Source organism: Pseudopipra pipra, chromosome 13 (assembly GCF_036250125.1).
Source record: "Pseudopipra pipra isolate bDixPip1 chromosome 13, bDixPip1.hap1, whole genome shotgun sequence".
In the NCBI taxonomy this organism is placed as follows: domain Eukaryota; kingdom Metazoa; phylum Chordata; class Aves; order Passeriformes; family Pipridae; genus Pseudopipra; species Pseudopipra pipra.
This window is the reverse complement of record NC_087561.1, coordinates 8,512,176-8,529,717: the sequence shown is the minus strand read 5'-3', so window position 1 is coordinate 8,529,717 and position 17,542 is coordinate 8,512,176. Positions and strand designations below refer to the sequence as shown.

General features: G+C 40.2%; 1 protein-coding gene across 6 annotated transcripts in view; it reads left to right on the top strand.

Moving 5' to 3' along the window:
• GRIA3 (glutamate ionotropic receptor AMPA type subunit 3) overlaps window positions 1-17,542 on the top strand; it is a 147,072-nt gene that overhangs the window by 68,622 nt on the left and 60,908 nt on the right. For all 6 annotated transcript variants that reach the window (XR_010433988.1, XM_064669849.1, XM_064669848.1 and 3 more), the window contains exons 5-6: window positions 15,034-15,087; window positions 16,540-16,701. Coding sequence is in view for 5 of the 6 variants with exons in the window: in XM_064669849.1 (XP_064525919.1) it covers window positions 15,034-15,087; window positions 16,540-16,701 (216 nt within the window). In the remaining variant the exon portion in view is untranslated. The remainder of the gene's footprint in view (window positions 1-15,033; window positions 15,088-16,539; window positions 16,702-17,542) is intronic.

The window sequence follows — 17,542 nt, the reverse complement described above, 5'->3', positions numbered from 1 at the left end:
CCATGGTGCTATGTGTGGAGTCTAGAAAGTCTGCTTAGCTGAGAGGCAGTAACATCAGAGCACATTTCCACATGCTGATGCACAACTGCAGCGGGGTTTGAAGAGCTTTCCTCCAGTGAGAGCAAAGGGAAGCCAAGACTCTCTACCTGTCTGTACTGATGTCAGAGAACTGATGGACAGACTGCCTCACAGAGGGTTAATGTGGACTGCCTTTCCATTCCTCTCCCTTTTTTGGCCTCCTAGGAGCACATCTTTAAGATCAACCCTCACATCACCTGGGAGTGATGCCTCCCTCCCGAGAGGGTGTTTACATGGTCACTTGGGACTGTGTGATACCTGTCATTTCATTGTCTCTGGGACAACAGCAGCATTTGCCAGTGACCCTGAATTTCAGAGGCTTAAATAGAACTTATCCAAGAACAAAAGTCATAGCAGAAATAAACAGACTGTAAACCACTGAACAGTCTATACACGCACTGAGTTTGCTATCAGACTTTTGGGCTCTTGGCCAGGCCATTCAGCAAGCTTGTCAGTTCTCTGCTCCAGAAACTGTGTATCATGGCTCTGTGTTAGTGCTTGGGTTAAATAGGAGTGACCTCTTTTCCTGTATCAGGCTGGTCAGTGTATGCAGTTCTCTTCGATGCTTTTTTCAGCCGGTTCAGATAGGGGTATACCTCTCTTCCAAAAGTTCAGGCTTATCTAAAGACAATCACACATCTGAGAGACTCCAGATTGTTCTGGAATATTCTGTGCCTTCCTCCAGCGATGTACAGACATGTGAGTCAGTGACCTTGAGTATTCCATAGGCCTTTAGTACAGATGCTAAATCTGTATGTTCCTATGTTTCCAAGATCTGTAACCCATCATATGAAGTATTTCTCTCTTCAGAGCTGGCTGGTACCTGACCTTTCCCAGCTATAAATATAAGGTAGGGGAAAGAGGGCACCTCAGCTCCTGCTTTGCCTGAGTAACCTGTTTAGTGCCAATTTCACTCTGCCAACACATCTGTTTTCATTCCCCATTCAGATTACTTTGTGATGGGCCTTATATTTTGTTCTAGAAGTGGAAACCCTGCTCAGATCTCTTCAGCTGCAGAGTAAGGGGAAGCAGAGGGATTAATAGTTATTCTGTAAGTTACCATCTGTTTGTTCACTTACCCTATAGTTCTGTAACCACTGAGCATGTGGATCTATATCCTTCCTTGCACAACAAAACTATATCCAATTTAATCATCTAGTGGCCTCTCAAGCATACAGATAGCAACACTTATGTCATGCAAAATTCATAAGCTCCCCACACTTCTTGTCCCTTGATGCTAAAATATTCTGTATTCCTTCACAGATAGATACAAAATTTTGTTCTCATAAACAGAAGAACATTTTCTTCTGAGAGCTAACAGTAAGCTTTAGCCTGTTCAACCGTGTATTTAGAGACATGTTTTTGAGTTAAGAAATATGTTTTTCTTATTCCCAGGATAATAAGCTGTATTTCAGACTAGAATGGCTTTATGTCCATTTAGAAGAAAATCTCCTGAGGGAAAATGAGGAGGGAGAAACTCCATTCAGGATCAAAATGGTGAAACTTTACAAAAGACCTGTTTGTTCCAAAGACTGCATGCTTTTGTCAAAAGGACATTATCTCCAAACATAGTCATAAAGGTTAGGCTCCAAGGAAATATCTGTATCGAGTGAAGGCATCTCACAAAGCAGAAGCAATATTACAGTAGGGAATGCAGTCCCCAAAGTTTTACAATGACAGCCAGACTGTCAAAGACGACTTAAAGTGAAGCATCTGTAGGATTATGAAGGGTAATCTGATTGACTGAACTCTGTCCTGTGCAAGCACCGACTGTGACTTGACCTTCGAGTCTGAAATTTTGAGATTAGGAAGATGGTGTGCAGGTTCTCAGTACAGCCACAGCTTCATCTCTCTGCAGAGCTGCTCAGATCTCAGAGGAGTGTGCTCACTGCACAACAGCTTTCACACTGAGGGTGTCGTAAGAATAAACACAGAACTGTAGTATTCGGTTGACCAGTAGTCATTAAAAATAACAAGAAATAAGGAAAAATGTAATTGAAAAAAATCAACACCACTATCATGTAAACTTCCTGCTTTAAATGTTCACTTATAAACAGTCTGGTGGGGTTTTGCCTGTGTTCTCTGCAGCAATTTAAAATATAACTGCCTACAAACACAGTGGGACACTTAAAGCAGGAGCAGAGCTATGAATAGCTGTAGCTTCTGCTTGCTTTTGAACCCCAGTAATGCCATGTCATCTGAAGGTGGCACACCACAGAGCACACCCTCCAGAGCAGTGCATCCCTGCCACTTTCTCCAGGACTTGGTGCCATGGCCATGTCAGAGTCGGATTTTATCCTCTGTCTGAAGCTGTGTAGAGCAGAGAAGGGGGTTCAGCTGAGGCTCCAAGAGAGTATCTGCTATGTACAGTGTTGTGTAACATCACTCTGAAACTGGTACAGTTCATTTTTACATTTCCAATGAACTAGAAACTTAAAATTTAGGACATTTCTTCATTAGGTACCCATGAGTATTGTAGAAACCAGGATCTAAAGCAGAATGAAAGGTCACTTTTTTTCTCTTCATATCCAGAAAGTTTCAGCAGCTCACAAGTCCATATGGGCACATGGGGAGGAAAGGGGAAGTACTTAGGTCAGTCACCCTCAGGACTGTAGCCAGTGGAAGGGTAAGTTAAAAACGGGTATATGTCAAAAGTGACAGCTGTATCTGCCTTGAAGGGCCTGCTCCTGTCAGCTGTGAAACTCCTAAAGGGCAGGAGATGGATTGGTAAAGCAGGGAAAAGTAACATCTTGGGTTAATCTGCCCCACATATAGCACATTTCACACATACCTGAGGAGACAATTTCTAGCTTGTAAATAGGAATGTCTCTCCAAAGCCATCACCCAGACTTCATAAAACAAGACAGGTTCCAAATGGCAGGAATTTAACGGAGTATTAGTCATCCTGCAGAATGGCTGAGGTAATGGCACACAAAGCTTAAAAGTGTTCAAAAGACATTAAAGCGTGGTTTTAAATGTATCTGATCAGTTAATAATAACAATTAATACAAAGGATGTCTCACTGTAAATGTGGAAGCTGCTGTATGTAGATCGCTGCCAAGCAACTCTGGTTTCTTATGCCAGAGGCATATGAACCTGAAGTCACCATTAGTTTTTATTTTTCTGTGATAGGAGCAATTACTCATTTTATGTTTTATGATAATTCATGGGATATAAATGCACACACCAATGCACACATGCATCTGCTTTTAATGTTTTGCATATTTTTACCACATTTCTAGTATGCAGTTATGCAGTTACAGTCATCTTTATATGGCAACCTCTGTATTGCCATTAAAATGTAGAGAGAACTAGAATCTCTGTTACACTACTCCAAGTAGAATCAACCATTATCCTGAAGACAATATTTAAATTGATGCCAATGTGCTCATACAGAGACTGTATTTGCTTTGAACTTCAGTTAATAGGTAGCTGTAAAAGCACAATTTGCTGCATAGTTCACCTTTCTTTGCAGCTTTTGAGTGCACAGAAATGGTGCATGTGTTTGCCCTGAGCAAGTGCTCTGAGGGTCCCACTCCTTGTTGAGGCTGTGTCCACACTGCCTGAGCTGTTCCTGCAGCTGGCACTAATTGTTACCCTTGTTGACAGTCTCGGGAGAAAAGTTGAGCCTGAGGGCCATTGGTGGAAGCCTCTCACTCCCTCTTTTGATGTGTTTTAGAGGCAGATGTACACACTGGTGCTTCTCATGCCATATCTGGACTGGGGGGGGGGGGTGGGAGGATTTGGTGTTTCGTTAGCTGTGCAGGTATTTTTCAAAAGCAACATTGACAAAAAGTCTTTTAAAGACACGGAGTATTTGAGGGAAAGGCAGAGCTGGCTAAAATTTGCTCAACATGAGATCTCCTGAGTTTTTTGTCCCACTCTGTTTGTCCATCTCTGCATCCCTAATAGCTCTGGGAATCTTTGTCACCTCTTCTAAGCCCCTGGCTGATTTAGAAATCCCTCACTCACTCATCTCTTCCAGGTTTTAAAAATCAGTGTTGTATAAAAGTTGCTTTGTTTCAGTTCTGGCGTTTAATGTGGTTCTTTCTTCTCCATATAAAGGATAAACCCTTTCATCTTAGCAGACATTACCTTAATTTCTGCATCTGTCTCTCAAATAGTTTAATGCTTGAAACTCTGCTTCTAACCAAAGGCTTTCCTTAATTAGTTTCCAAGGCAACCAACCATCTTGGCGACAATTCAGATGAACCAACTGCAGGGAGAGGAAGGAAACACACTATCAAAATGAATAGTAATAGCACAATACCACTGTGAAAACAGGCGTTGTACATCACCAGAGACAGCGTGGTAGTTCTGGTGTCTCATCAGTTCATTTACAAGGGAAGAAGTCCCAACTCAGTAAAAGAAAAGCTGCACAAGAGTGTATGTCTTTTTTTTCACAGCTGACTAGGCTGGGATTAATGGCTTCAGTGTGATATGAATCACGTATCAGGGGTAGGAAAAGAACCACAGGGGTTTTTAGGGTCCTTCATGCACCAAGGTGTTCCCAAGTGCATTTTGTAGAGCGCTGTTACCCTGCAGTTCAAACAGCAAGATTTTCCAAGTGGGGGCCACCCCCCTGGGCTTTTTTAGCCCCGATGCTGGTGGTGCAGTATGCAAGACCCTGGCAATTCATAGCTACAATCTTTCAGGGAGAAGTCCCTGAACATGAGGTCTGGAGGTGTGATCCAGAGCTGTGGTGCATTTGCTCTGGGCTACAGATGGGTTTGGATCAGGCCATTCTACAGCAAAGTACCATCCCAGTCCCATCTGTCACTGCTTGTAATTACACATTCATGCAGGATTCCTCTCTCTTATCCCACCCTCTTACATGTGCAATTCCACTGGCCTCTGGGGATCAGATTAAAGCCACCAGGGGCAACCAGGGCTAAATTTATGAAGAATCAGGCCCTATAAGTCATCAACTCAACTCAAATATAAACTTATCCCACAGTATCCAACCAGTAAGCTGGAAAACAGCATAACAATTTTAGAGGAAGTTAATGTTCCCAGGCTTAAGAAAAGCCCATGTTGCTAAATTAAATTTATTTGTGTCACACCATGGCTGTGCATGTGCAGGTATAATGGTGTATGTACTACTGGAAGCTTGTTCTTCCAAAACATGTAATGAATAAAATTATCAACAATATACATAGACCCTTAAAAATACCCCAAGTAATTCTGTACTGGGAGAATGCACGTAAAGAATCAGAAAAGAAAAATATTACTGTGACTTTATTAATTGATATGAATAAAACAGCCTCCTCTGCTTCATAAACTAGATCTAGTAAAAATAAATTAACTCTTCGTAATCTTTTTCAGTTCATGGTTTATGCACCAAGTTATATGGGGAATATTGCAGAGTGCTGTTTATAGTGAAGCAGAATAAACCTTTCAGACTCCTTCAAAGCATTGAAAAACCCAAATAGAGTGCAATTCCAGTCACAGTAAAATGCCATTTATAATAAAAAATATAAGAAAAAGTAGCCTTGTTTTTCCTGGAGGAAGTTGCATGGATTTTTTTTTTCTTAATTTTGTAGGGCATTTGAAAAGGAAATGCTTAAAAGGAGAAAAAAAAAGAATGGCTACTATTCAGTATTTTTGGTCTGCTTGAAGGCAGTGCTCTGCAGTACAAAACCCCTTCCAAAAGATTCTCATGTGAGCATTGGGACTGAATTACTGCGACACTTCTGGGTTATATCCAAATAATAGTTTGAAGTGATCCTGACACGCAGTAATGGTTTATATAAGCAGAATTCTTTTTCCAAGGACTGTTGTTCAATTCCAGGGGATAGTATGGGATTTTACTTTGACATCCTGATGGGAAGTATGGAGAAAATGGGAAATTTGTGTATTTTTTAAATTATAACATGTGACTCGGTTTACCTAATTTCTTCCCCTATTCCTCCCACGGATATACATCCTTTCATATTTTAAGCAGCCGTGACTGAAGAAGTTTTGTGTATCCCATGGGATATGCAGAGAAGAAATGAGCATTGTTTATGTTTGTGATTGCAAGGGTGTGCTCTTAGGAATGTTCAAAGTATGTTGTCAATACCAGTTTCGTGGTATTGAAAGCCAAAAGGGACAGTTCCATATCTCCTGTGTCACAGGGATTGGGCACACAATGCAAAGGCCACTAAAGAACTGCTTGTTGATGATGTGGAGCCTCTGTCAAACTGTATGACAGTGATGAAGCATTTGTGACTCCTGCAGAAGGTTTGGAAAACTAAGAATAAATGTGAAATTACTGTTATTAACAGTCTTTGTGGAAGTGACTTTAGGTGTTGTGAAACTTAGTGAAGCACGCTAAGCTGGAAGTCGGTTTTGATGGTGCTGATTTTGATATACCTGATGTGGACTTGCAGGTCTACAGTGAGAGCATCCCCAACTGCTGAGAAGCGAGGAGGTAGCATAAGGAAAGAGAGTGTATGTGAAGTTGGAAATGAGGATGTTATTGTGGTGGGACCATGTTACATGAGATTGGAGCTGGTTGAACTACAGATTGAAGGAAGTTTAACCATGAATGTTGCTAGGGAAAGCAACCTTTCTGTTATTTCTGTGAGGTCTAAAGCCTCCATATGAAATTTTAGGTGAAATTTAATTTTAGGAAGAACTTAGGATTTTACAGAGGCTTCAGAAACTACCAGAACTTCTGTGAAATTACCTCAGATGTAACTTGGATCACTCTATTACGAATAATTTTCAAGGCAGTGTATTTCTCAAATAATATACTAGAACTGCATAGACAAAATATTATGTCCTTCTTAAAATTACACGCCTATGGAAATCACTGCTGCAGAGTAACATATGTAATTAATTGTTTGCTTCCCATAAATACAACTGCAAAAATTCCTTCAGAATGCAACTGGATTTTTAGGCTATTATGCTTACTCAAGAAGCTAAAGAATTCACTAACAAAGAATTTCTGTGACACATCTCTTCCAGGAAGCTGTCTGGGAACAAGTATCTTCTCTTGAGAATATCTTGGCAAAATAAGGGGCAAAGGTCTCAGCAATTTTGAGTATCCTTTTCATATGCTACAAAGAATTTTTGTTGTGGTTGTAACAGCCACTTATATCTGATCTTGTTTTTAGTGAAATAGCTTCAAGTAATGAAGGGTAGCTTAAATTTTGATTGTTTTTGACATGAAGGTTTTTGTATTGAAGGACGTGACTTGTGAAGAGAGATGCAGTCCTGAGAGATATAGCACTGTTCTTGTCTGTCTAAACAAAGCAGAAATTTTGATAGAAAGAAAAGTTTATTTGAGGAGTTTCATTCAGCTTAAAGAGTAAATAACTGTGATTATGAATGTCAGTTGACGGGAATCATAAAACTCTTCATGTCCATGTTCTCCAAGGTTTGATATTTTACAGTAGAATATGTCCTTTAACAATAGTTGTGCCAACAGATTAGTTAATCTGACAATATTGCTAAGTCACATCAAGGAAAATGAATTTAGGAAAATTTGGTCAGGGCACAGAAAATTCACAGAAAATTTTGTCATCACAGAGAAAGAAATTAGGAGATAGTATCATGCCCTCAGAACCTATGTTACAATTTGTGATATTTTTCTGAAGTAATTTCTAATGCAACCTTTTATGCACAAATTAAATGCATATTCCACTACAGAATCTTCAATCAGCAAATGTCAGATTAGTTATGAGAAAAGAAGGTTTAGCCATATGGAGGGAGAATGAAGCACAATACAGCTTTCAGATGTTGCATTTAATTACCCTCCAAGGACTAACATGCACACCATCATCTGGAGATGGCTTTAAAGGCAGAATTTCACTCTTGATGTCACTGTCATCAAGGAGAGAGGCAAAGGAGAGAAGGGCACAAGAAGGGGGCCAGAGAGGGAAAAGCTTTAATGAAATGCTGCAGAGGCATCTCAGATCCCTGCTTCCACCATGCACATTTTTGTCTCCTCCTCCTAGGAGATTCCAGTTCTCTAGGAGAGTCTCTCCCGTGAGAGATACACTGCGGAACAGCCAGAAGCTGTTTGAAGAATGTTTTATAAGCCCAAACAAATGATCTTGATACTGTTCTATAGAGAAAAGTGAGATTTGGGTTATGAAGTGTAGTCACAAATGTGTAAGGTGGTAATTGCATGGAAGTAAAATCCTTAGGTCCATATATTGCACAAAAATACAAGATACACCAGTTGGGACAGTGTATGGGTTTGTGACAATCCCTAAAGGGCATGAAGACTCTGAAAAGGTGATGAATTAATCTCAACTATCTCTGCAGTTATTTTTATCTGCAACAAATTATATGTGTGTGGAATCTTCATCTTAATATTTAATATGTTCTTCATTTAATATTTAACTCAAATTTAATCTAGTATTCATTCTTCATATAAATGAAATCATTGTTTACTGCATATTTTACAGCATCACAATCCCTGGTGGCCACATTCCCGTCCCATTAATACTAAGTGAAGAAGTAAATCGCCTTCCCTGGGTTTGCACTACAATTACAGTCATGAAGTTTTGATGCTTTGTATGAGGGAAGCTGCTTCTGCTGAACGTAGAAATGGTTTTGTCTCTGTGGAATTAAAGGCAGGACAGGTATCACTTGTTTGGCAGTGACAGACCACCACTAGCTGGGATGTATCTTTTGCCACCACGAGATTGCGGTTCCTTCGGAACCTCGTATATTGGCGTTAGTGCTGTTGGTGTGATAGAAAGAGACAAAATCATGACCCCCAAAAAGGAGGGTTTTTTACAAATTTACTGAGGGAAGATTGAACTTCGTCTAGTGTTTATAATACTCAAAGGGAATTTGCACTTTCTTCAGGCGCCTGTGTGGAAATTGGAAAACCAGCAAGTGGGCTCTGCAAGCTTACAGTAAAATTGAGCTACTGAGGTTACAATGGATCTTATTTCTGCTGTGGCATCTGGTTAGATGAGGAAAATCCTGTTCACATTTTAGGAGAACTTTTATTTTCTGCTCTTCTCCTGTTTATCCTCCTCCTGTCTGGAAAATTTACATGAGAAGGGGTGACCTGTGCAAAGTAAACATGGCGAGGAATGATTATGTACTGCTGTCAAGTGCTGTTGCACCTTTGCTCCCATGGAAACGCTGTAGAAGGTTCCTGCATTGCTGTTAACAGTGCACTGACCCCAGAGAACTGCAGTGCCGTTGCTGCAGACCCCATGGGCAGCTCCCCCGCTGCAGGAAGGGCCTGCAGGAGTGGGAGGGAGGCAGGGGAGAGGATTCTGTTTTCCAGCTGAAGAGTTTCATCGGTTTCTCCTTCTCTTGAGTGGTAGAAGCAGAGCTGAGATGCAGCACTTTGCAGGTGCCACTCAAGAGAAGGTAAACACCTTGCTAACATACTGACAATATTTTGGGCCTTGGCTTCAGCTTTCATTGAACTAATTGGATGGTCACCCTGATATTCTGTTCCTCTCCTTTCTTAAGTGTGTCCTGAGGACCAAATTAGCCAGTGCCACTGATCCAATAGAGTGCTGCATCACAGGGCACCAAGTTTTCAATCACTCAATCCAGTATCAGGTAGGAGCTGCTCAGATCTAAGATGGAAGTAACTCCATCTTCATAACAGAGATGCTATCAATTAGGGTAGAAGCTAGAAACCACCTGACCTGACACCCTGGTGAGAAGGCAGTGTGCTCCACAACAATTTAGTCTTGCCAGACAGTTGTTGCTGTGCTTGATATCCCTCTGTTCCCACGAAGTGCAATCAACACTGATAGCTGATCGTGATGATACTGTTAAATTTTTTTTAGCCCTCAGTCCATTTGTCTGTTTTGCTTGTTTGCTGCGGGAAAGAAAGAAAGAATTGTGTGATCACTTCTGGCATTTTCTCCCTGCTTTGAAGGCAAAGATGTCGTAATTTTATTTCTATAGCAAGGTTTAAAGGCACATTACTGTTCAACTGGAGGTAGCTAAGGTCTCCTATCCTCAGAAATGTGAACATATACTTAAAAATCAGTAGATTGGTTTTTTTTCTTGAATGTGGGCTTTTTGCAACAATGGAATTCAAAATAATGCACAAATAACCTCAACAAAGACAACAAAATCCTTTTTTTACTCCGAGCTTATAGGAAATCTCATTTTTCTTACTACTGTCTTTTTAAAACCTAAGAAAGAAGAACTCTAGAGTTACACCGTCTTGTTCCCAGATAGGGTCAAAATGGAAAGACACATTACAGCAGGTCAGATCTCTGCCTGTCATTCCATTAAAGTGGCATATTTCTGCCACTTGTCTGGTATGAAAAGCACAGTAAAAATCTCCAGACTTTCTTTGTGGCAATACTGCCTGTCAGCATCAGTATGTTATGGGAAGATCTAATAGACTCATAAAATATCATGGTTTTGAGCTGTACTTGAGGTAGTCTGTACATTTGTGATCTAGTTTTTTTCTTTCTTTTCTCATTTGTAAATAAAGGATGATAAATAACTTTGATTAAACAGACTAAACTGACCAGATGGCAGTGGATTCAAATGAAGTGAAGATGAGCTCCTAACAGGTATTAATTTGACATGGTAGTTTTCCTTTCACTGCTGCCAAAGTCATGATAGCTACTTCTCTCAGTAAAAGTGCAGGTGTATCCTCTTAGCTTGTGTTTTTCAATGACTCTTTAAAATCAAAGCCCACAGAGGCAGGAAGGTGGATTTGAAAGTGACTGAACTGCTGGGCTTAGGGGGTTGTGATAGCAAGACAGAGGCCAGCTGGAGGCTGTTCAGTATTTGGAGTCCCCTAGGGTTGCTGGGGCTAATACTGTTTAACCTCTCTATAAGTGAACTGAAGGTTGTGGGATGGAGTGCAGTCTCAGCAAGTTGGCAGATTATCCCAGATTGGGAGTTTGGTACACCAGGTAGTTGTGCTGCAATACTTGGACAGGCTGATGAAGTGGACAGAGAGGAACCTCATGAAGTTCAGCCAAGGGAAATGCAAAGCCCTGAGCCTGGGAAGAATAACCCCATGCTCCGGTGCAGAGGCTTCCTGGCTGGAAAGGAGCTCTGCAGAGAAGGATCTTGGGGTCCTGGCAGTCAAGCTGACCACAAGCCAGCACTGCAGTGTCACAGTGAAGAAGGCCAAGAGCATCCCAGGCTGCACTGTATTAGCATGGTCAGCAGGTCAACAGAGGTGACCTTTCCCCTCTGCTCTGCAGTGGTGAGGCCACATCTGAAGTGCCGTGTACAGTTCTGGGCTCACCAGTATAGGAAAGACACGGACATACAGGAATAAGTCCAGGGAAGGGGCCCTATGACCATTAAGGGACTAGAACACCTGACCTACGAAGAAAGGCTGAGAGAGCTTGGGTTGCATAGCTGCCTGGCCTGGAGAGGAGAAAGCTCAAAGCAATATTGTCTGCAAATACCTGATAGGAAGGAATGAAGAAGTTTGAGTCAGGCTCTTCCAGCCTCACCCGTTCTGTGATTTCCTCCATCCATAAAAGAAATTTTATGAATCAGAGACAGACCATTGATATTTTTAAAAGACAAACTAGGACTGCTCAGTCCCACTTGCCAGACTTGCACTGTTCTTCCATTGCTTGATTTCTTTTGAGTCCACAGGGTCTTGTCATTCGTTAGCTCATTCTTTCCTTGCCTGTGCTCAGCGATTATTGCTCACCTACACACCTTGTTCTTACCATCCTAGTTCCTCATCAGGTCCTTTGAGAAATATTCATTTCCTTGACTTTCCTTGCCTTGACTTTCATCTAAGAGTTCACCAGTCTCCTCATAATGTTTCCTTCATCCGTAACCCCAGTACTTAATTGTCATGACCTAAAAACCCAGATCCATGTTCTAGACCAGGAACTGCCTGTGCTTGTAATTTGACTAGGAAATAAGTCAAAAGATAGTGTAGCAATTGTGAAGTTAATATTAAAGTTATTTTGCTTCCTCTTCATTGTCCTTCCTCTTAGGTGTTGTGTAGTCTTTGAACTACATCATGAGAGAATTGTCATTATTGCTTTAGAAATATTGCAACAGTTCATACCAATTTAATATTAGCCAAATAATATCTAAAGTGCTATCTTCCAGACTAAGAAAAATTTAAAAACTAAGGTAATTAAAATTTGTACTTGCCTTTTTATTATACTGGTGGCTGATGCAGTGGAAACCAAATTGTCTTTAGGCTTGCATTGAAAAAATAACTTCCCCAGGCAAATCAAAAAAGTAAAATTGGCAATGCTGACTTAATTCCTCAATCTGGCATATAGGTCTGCACTTCAAGTAAGCCTGGTGTTGGCCAGCAGATTTTACTTTTATTTTGAAACCAGATACATTTTAATTATGTTCCCTCTAGATATTCTCTTAATTAATTGGAAATATCCTAAGAGTTAATTAAAAATACAAACTTTATTTGATTCTATATCAAACCTGACATTATGATCTTTTTATCTACAAAGTAAGAATTATGTGGGATCAGAAATCTGAATTATTCATGATGGTTTCCAGCCATTTTTTTCCTTCCTCCTTTGTTCAGTGTAAAATCTTAAAAGCTTTTCTTTCAGTCAAGGTGAAAGCAATATTAAGTCTCGGAAGTCAAACTTACGAAAGACATGTAGCTCTGTGAAATCCTTGCCCTGTAATCCTGGCTTTCTATTCACCACCACTATTCAATATCCCACTTTCAGTATAAGCTTCACAATATATCAGCAGTTGATGAGATTTATTTGTTATACTCCTGTTTTCCTTCTTCATAAAGAAGCTTTATCCATCCCTTCACTCCCCTAGGAGTAACACATGTCTGTGATTGTTTCTGCTGGGCTCACTAATCCAGCAGCTGCCTTCAACATGCTGGGCAGTTGGTAGAGGGTGGAAGGTGAGGGAGGAGTAGAGCTGTACTTGTTAAGATTTAGGACTGCAATGTAGTGTGTAGTGAATTTTAAAAACGTTGTTAAGATCCAGTTCAATGGTTATGAGCTAACAGGGTTGGTTGTGTGAGTAGAAATGCTGGCAGGTCACTTCTAAAAGATGCTTTATGAATTAAAACTTGACTGTAGTATGTTGAAGCTCTCTACAGGACTAACCAGAATTATTTCTGGTCATTTTGAAGACATGACAACAGATGAGACAGAAGTTGAGTCTGATCTATGCTAATGAGTTCTACATTTCCTATTTGCATTATTGCTCCTGATGCCTGTAGCGGCTCCATGTGTGTTTTTCTTACAGCCTCTGACTTCATCTGTGGTGATATTTTTCTCTTAAATAAACACATTTCTGTGTAGAAACGTAAAAGCTTTCTTATTTGTTATTAAGGTTGAAACCACAAAGAGTATTGTTGTTCTTAAATAAGTTCTTTGTCTCTAACCTGCCTTTAAGGTGAAATTAAAACACAGAGAATTCAGTATGCAAATAGCATGCACACCAGATGATCTGAAGAAAGCCTGCACATTTCCATAGAAAACAAATGTGAGTGGAGGAAAGCAGATGCTTTCTACCAACGGAGTGTACATACAGTTCTCTAGAGGACCTGAACAGCAATTTATTTTCAGACTGTTGGAAGTATGCAAATTCCTACAGAATTAAATGTGAATTTAAAAGAAATGGCATCTATTAAGGACAATACTACCCAAAGAGGCAATTGGGAACTTAATAATTTAATCAAGAACTTGAACAGGCTCAGCTGTATATCTAAAGTCAGTGACTCAAATGTCATCTGTTTTTAGCAAAGACATGTTGAAAAGATGTCTTTTAAAGTATGGGCATTTGGAGCATTTTTCTATGACCATGGACAAGTATGTTTGTATGGTGTGTATAGATTTTCGGATGATTCTCCACCAAAAAGCGTCATCTGTTCACTTGAGCTGCTCATAGGATGTAGTCAGTGATACACGTGTGTGTATCACCAGCATTATGTTGGTTATTTTTAACCCAGCAGTTCTGGGTAAGATGAGTTATGTCCTGACACATGTGGAATCACCACAATTATAAATTAAATTCTTACTGCTGGATGTTGTTGCACCTGATGGCTGTAGGACTGGATGGATGTTACTGAGATTACCAACTGAAGGCAAGGGCTGGGTCCGAAGTGTAGTGGCATAAGTCTTGCATGAAGGGATTGCTGGTGAGGCAGCAGTCAGCTGCATAGACGTGGGAGATATGTATGTTTTCCTTCTTTATGCAAAAGCACAGTGTTCCTAAAGTGGGGATGAGCACACAGGATGGCAGAGTTCAGGCTCGCCAGACACTCTTCCCTGTGACCCTCACAGAATCCACCTGCTCAGTTTGTCCTACTGCCTTTTTGTCTCTTAGCAATTCCATTTAATGACTCTGTTTGTACAGAGAGATGCCCAAGTGGGGTCAGGGAGGGCAGGAGATGATGTGCAACATAACATTTAGTAGAAATTTTGACAAAATGCTTAAGGTCAGATGTATCCATTTAGATGCACTGGAAGTGACAAGTTTTCAGGCCTTTTGAAAGCTGTGAAAAGGCAATGAAGGTCACTGCTTATAACTTTGGGAATTTGACTTTAAGCATTCATGTATGACAAGGCTTGGCCAGGGTTGTCATGGCAGGAAACTTCCTGTACAACCTGAAGCCCACCTAGCCCTGCTGTGCTGGTAGTTTAATAAAGACAGTGAGTGGCTGGGCTGTGTCCTCCACTTCTCATACACTCCACAAACAAGGAACAAAGTAAACAGGAGTTTAGTGAGTGAGTGGATATAGTATTACCTCATTTCAGAGCAGAAATGCTTGAACTGATAACTAAAATGAACCTGGCCAGCAGGGAAGACACTGTGATCACAAGAGTTTGCTGGGTAAGGTCATCTCTGCAAGCGGAGTCTCCTCAGCCTTGTGAGTTACTCTTTATTTTACTCTGCTCATGTGTTTTAAAAACAGAAATTACTACATCGTGTCCATGGATTGAGCATAAAAGATTACCAGAATGTTCATTCTCTGGCTGTTTTCCACTGGTTGAGAGTCCCCTTCTTACAGCTGAATAATATGTAATTTTTTTCTTCACACAGGTTGTAGTCCTCGGCAAACATTCTAGAGGCTATCACTACATGTTAGCTAACCTGGTAAGAACTTTTCTTCATGACAAGTGTAGCTGCATTTTAGAGGGTAATATATTCTGTTCAAGTTGTGGCAACTTTAATAAGAAAGTGGAAATGCATGGATGAGTTCTTGGATTTTGAGAAATTACTTCAGTAAATACTAGAACTGGTATTTCATTTTTACTCAGTTATGGTCGTTCTTTTGTCTGAGAATCTCATATCCTCTACCAGTTTTAAAATAATAATTTAATTGTATGCTTTGCACTGATTTCTGTCCTCATAAATTAAATGCTTGTGACTGTAATCTTCTATGTAACATACTTTATATTTAAGCACTCCAGGAAAATAATTTTAGCATATTTGTGTATAAGTGGTAAAAAGCTGCAAATTAGAACAATTCCATTAACTAAACCAGTCAGGCTGTTTAGCTTTTCTTTTGTATTTCAGACTGTAGGGCTGTGCCTTTGTATGTGCTGACCTACCAGGAAGAGGCAGTACATTTTTATTTGTATCAGAGCTTCTTCTGGATTGTAGGATTGACTTTCAGGGACTTCTGTGATGCCTTTGAAACACCATCTGCTTAAGTTCCTTATAAACATCTTGTTTTGTAATTAATCCTGCAGGAAGACTCAGTTTTGAGTTCTATGTCTACTGTGATTGGAAAAATGTTTTTCCAAACCTCACACTTTCTAGTTAGCAATCCTACTTACTCAAAGATTTTCTGTATCCATGTTTCGGTGTGATCAAAGGAGAAAAGAAATTTTAAATTACTCTTATTTAGTATAAGTACTGTCTGACTTTAAGATGTGTCATTTTGCATTATAAGAACCAGTCATGATCTCACTGATTAGCGTGTGCACAGAAATACAGAGGTTCTTATTCTGGGTTGCCTTTTAGCATGTGTAACCATTGACATTCAGATAAACATGACTGCAATCAAGTCATACTAATCAAAAAGACTCCAATTTACTGCCTCAGGTATAAATAACAACAGAGTGGGAGAGAATCATCCTGTTCTGTTTGCAAGTGAAATGCTAAGAGATGCTGTGATGGAGAACTGCCTGGCAAGAGGTGTGTGCTTTGCCTCCACAGAACAGTTGAGTATCGAGTGGTTTTCTGCTCCCAGCCCTGAACCTTTGTTTGCACTTTGCTGTACAAATGGGATTTGAGGTCTTTGACCAGTTTCATCATGCTGAGGACAACAGAGGAAACAGTACTTCAAGTTTCCCCACAGTTTCCTTTCTGACTGGTGAACATTACATACCACGTTACCACAATCCAACAAGGCAATTTTGTACTGAAAGAACAAAAAGATGTTTTAAATTCTATTCTGTGTCTCCTTGGTAGAATATTGTCAGCTAACAAGAGGGACATTAATCTATTTCTTTTGTGCTGCACTTGTAGCAGGTAAAACTGAGCCAAAGAAAAGGGACTTTGGATGACAATGATTCTTGTTTTCTACATGTGTCCTCCCAGGGTTTCACAGACATTGTTCTGGAGAGAGTAATGCATGGAGGTGCCAACATTACTGGATTCCAGATTGTTAATAATGAAAACCCAATGGTTCAACAATTTCTACAGCGCTGGGTGAGGCTTGATGAAAGGGAATTCCCTGAAGCTAAAAACTCACCATTAAAGGTATTTATTTTAACCTGACAGTGATGGCAATTATATGCTTTTAATAATTATTTGTGACTTTTTAACCTCAGATATTTGCATGTGCATGATACAGATCCCTGATTAGACTATACTGCAACATTCACTGCCTTTCCAGAAGAAAGAAGCAGAGGCTGATAGTCAGACATAAGTGCCCACCATGGTGGGAGTTCCTTAGAGGCAAAGGCTGGTCTTGCAAATCCTGTCATTGTGCAATGGATATAACAACTTTTGACTTGAGCTTCTTGAGTTAGTTTTGAGGTGGGGGCTCTGAATTCACTGAGGAGCCACTGCTCCGTAGTAGTCACTGCTGACAGTTGCCCTCCTAATCTAACCCTGTATTTTGCACCTCTGTCCTTTACTTGAATAGTCTGGCCATTATATCTGCAACCAATAAAATTTTTCAATTTTTTTTGAATGGAAGTCCCAGGTTTACCAAAACTGTCATAGAGTGAGTGAAGTAAATGCCATTCTTATTAGGAGACTGGCAACCTGTTACTCTCTCCCCCAGATCTTTTTGTGCCTCTACTATAGCATCTCTGTAGTAGAGATGCTATTCACTGTCCAGTCAAGGATACTCTGTCCAGGCATGGAAATTATAAAATCTTCTAGGACCACTGCATATTACTAATATTCCTATTACATTCCTTCTTTCTCTTCTTTTTGTGAGCCTTGTTCTTTTTCAACAATATCCATAGGTGAATGGATATTGGTCTGGTGGTAGATGAGAAGACCTTAAATTCTGTCGCTCCCAGAAGTCCAGTCAGGGAAGCCAAACCTAAGAACCACAGCTATAATTAGACAGTTCATGTCTTTCCTGTTA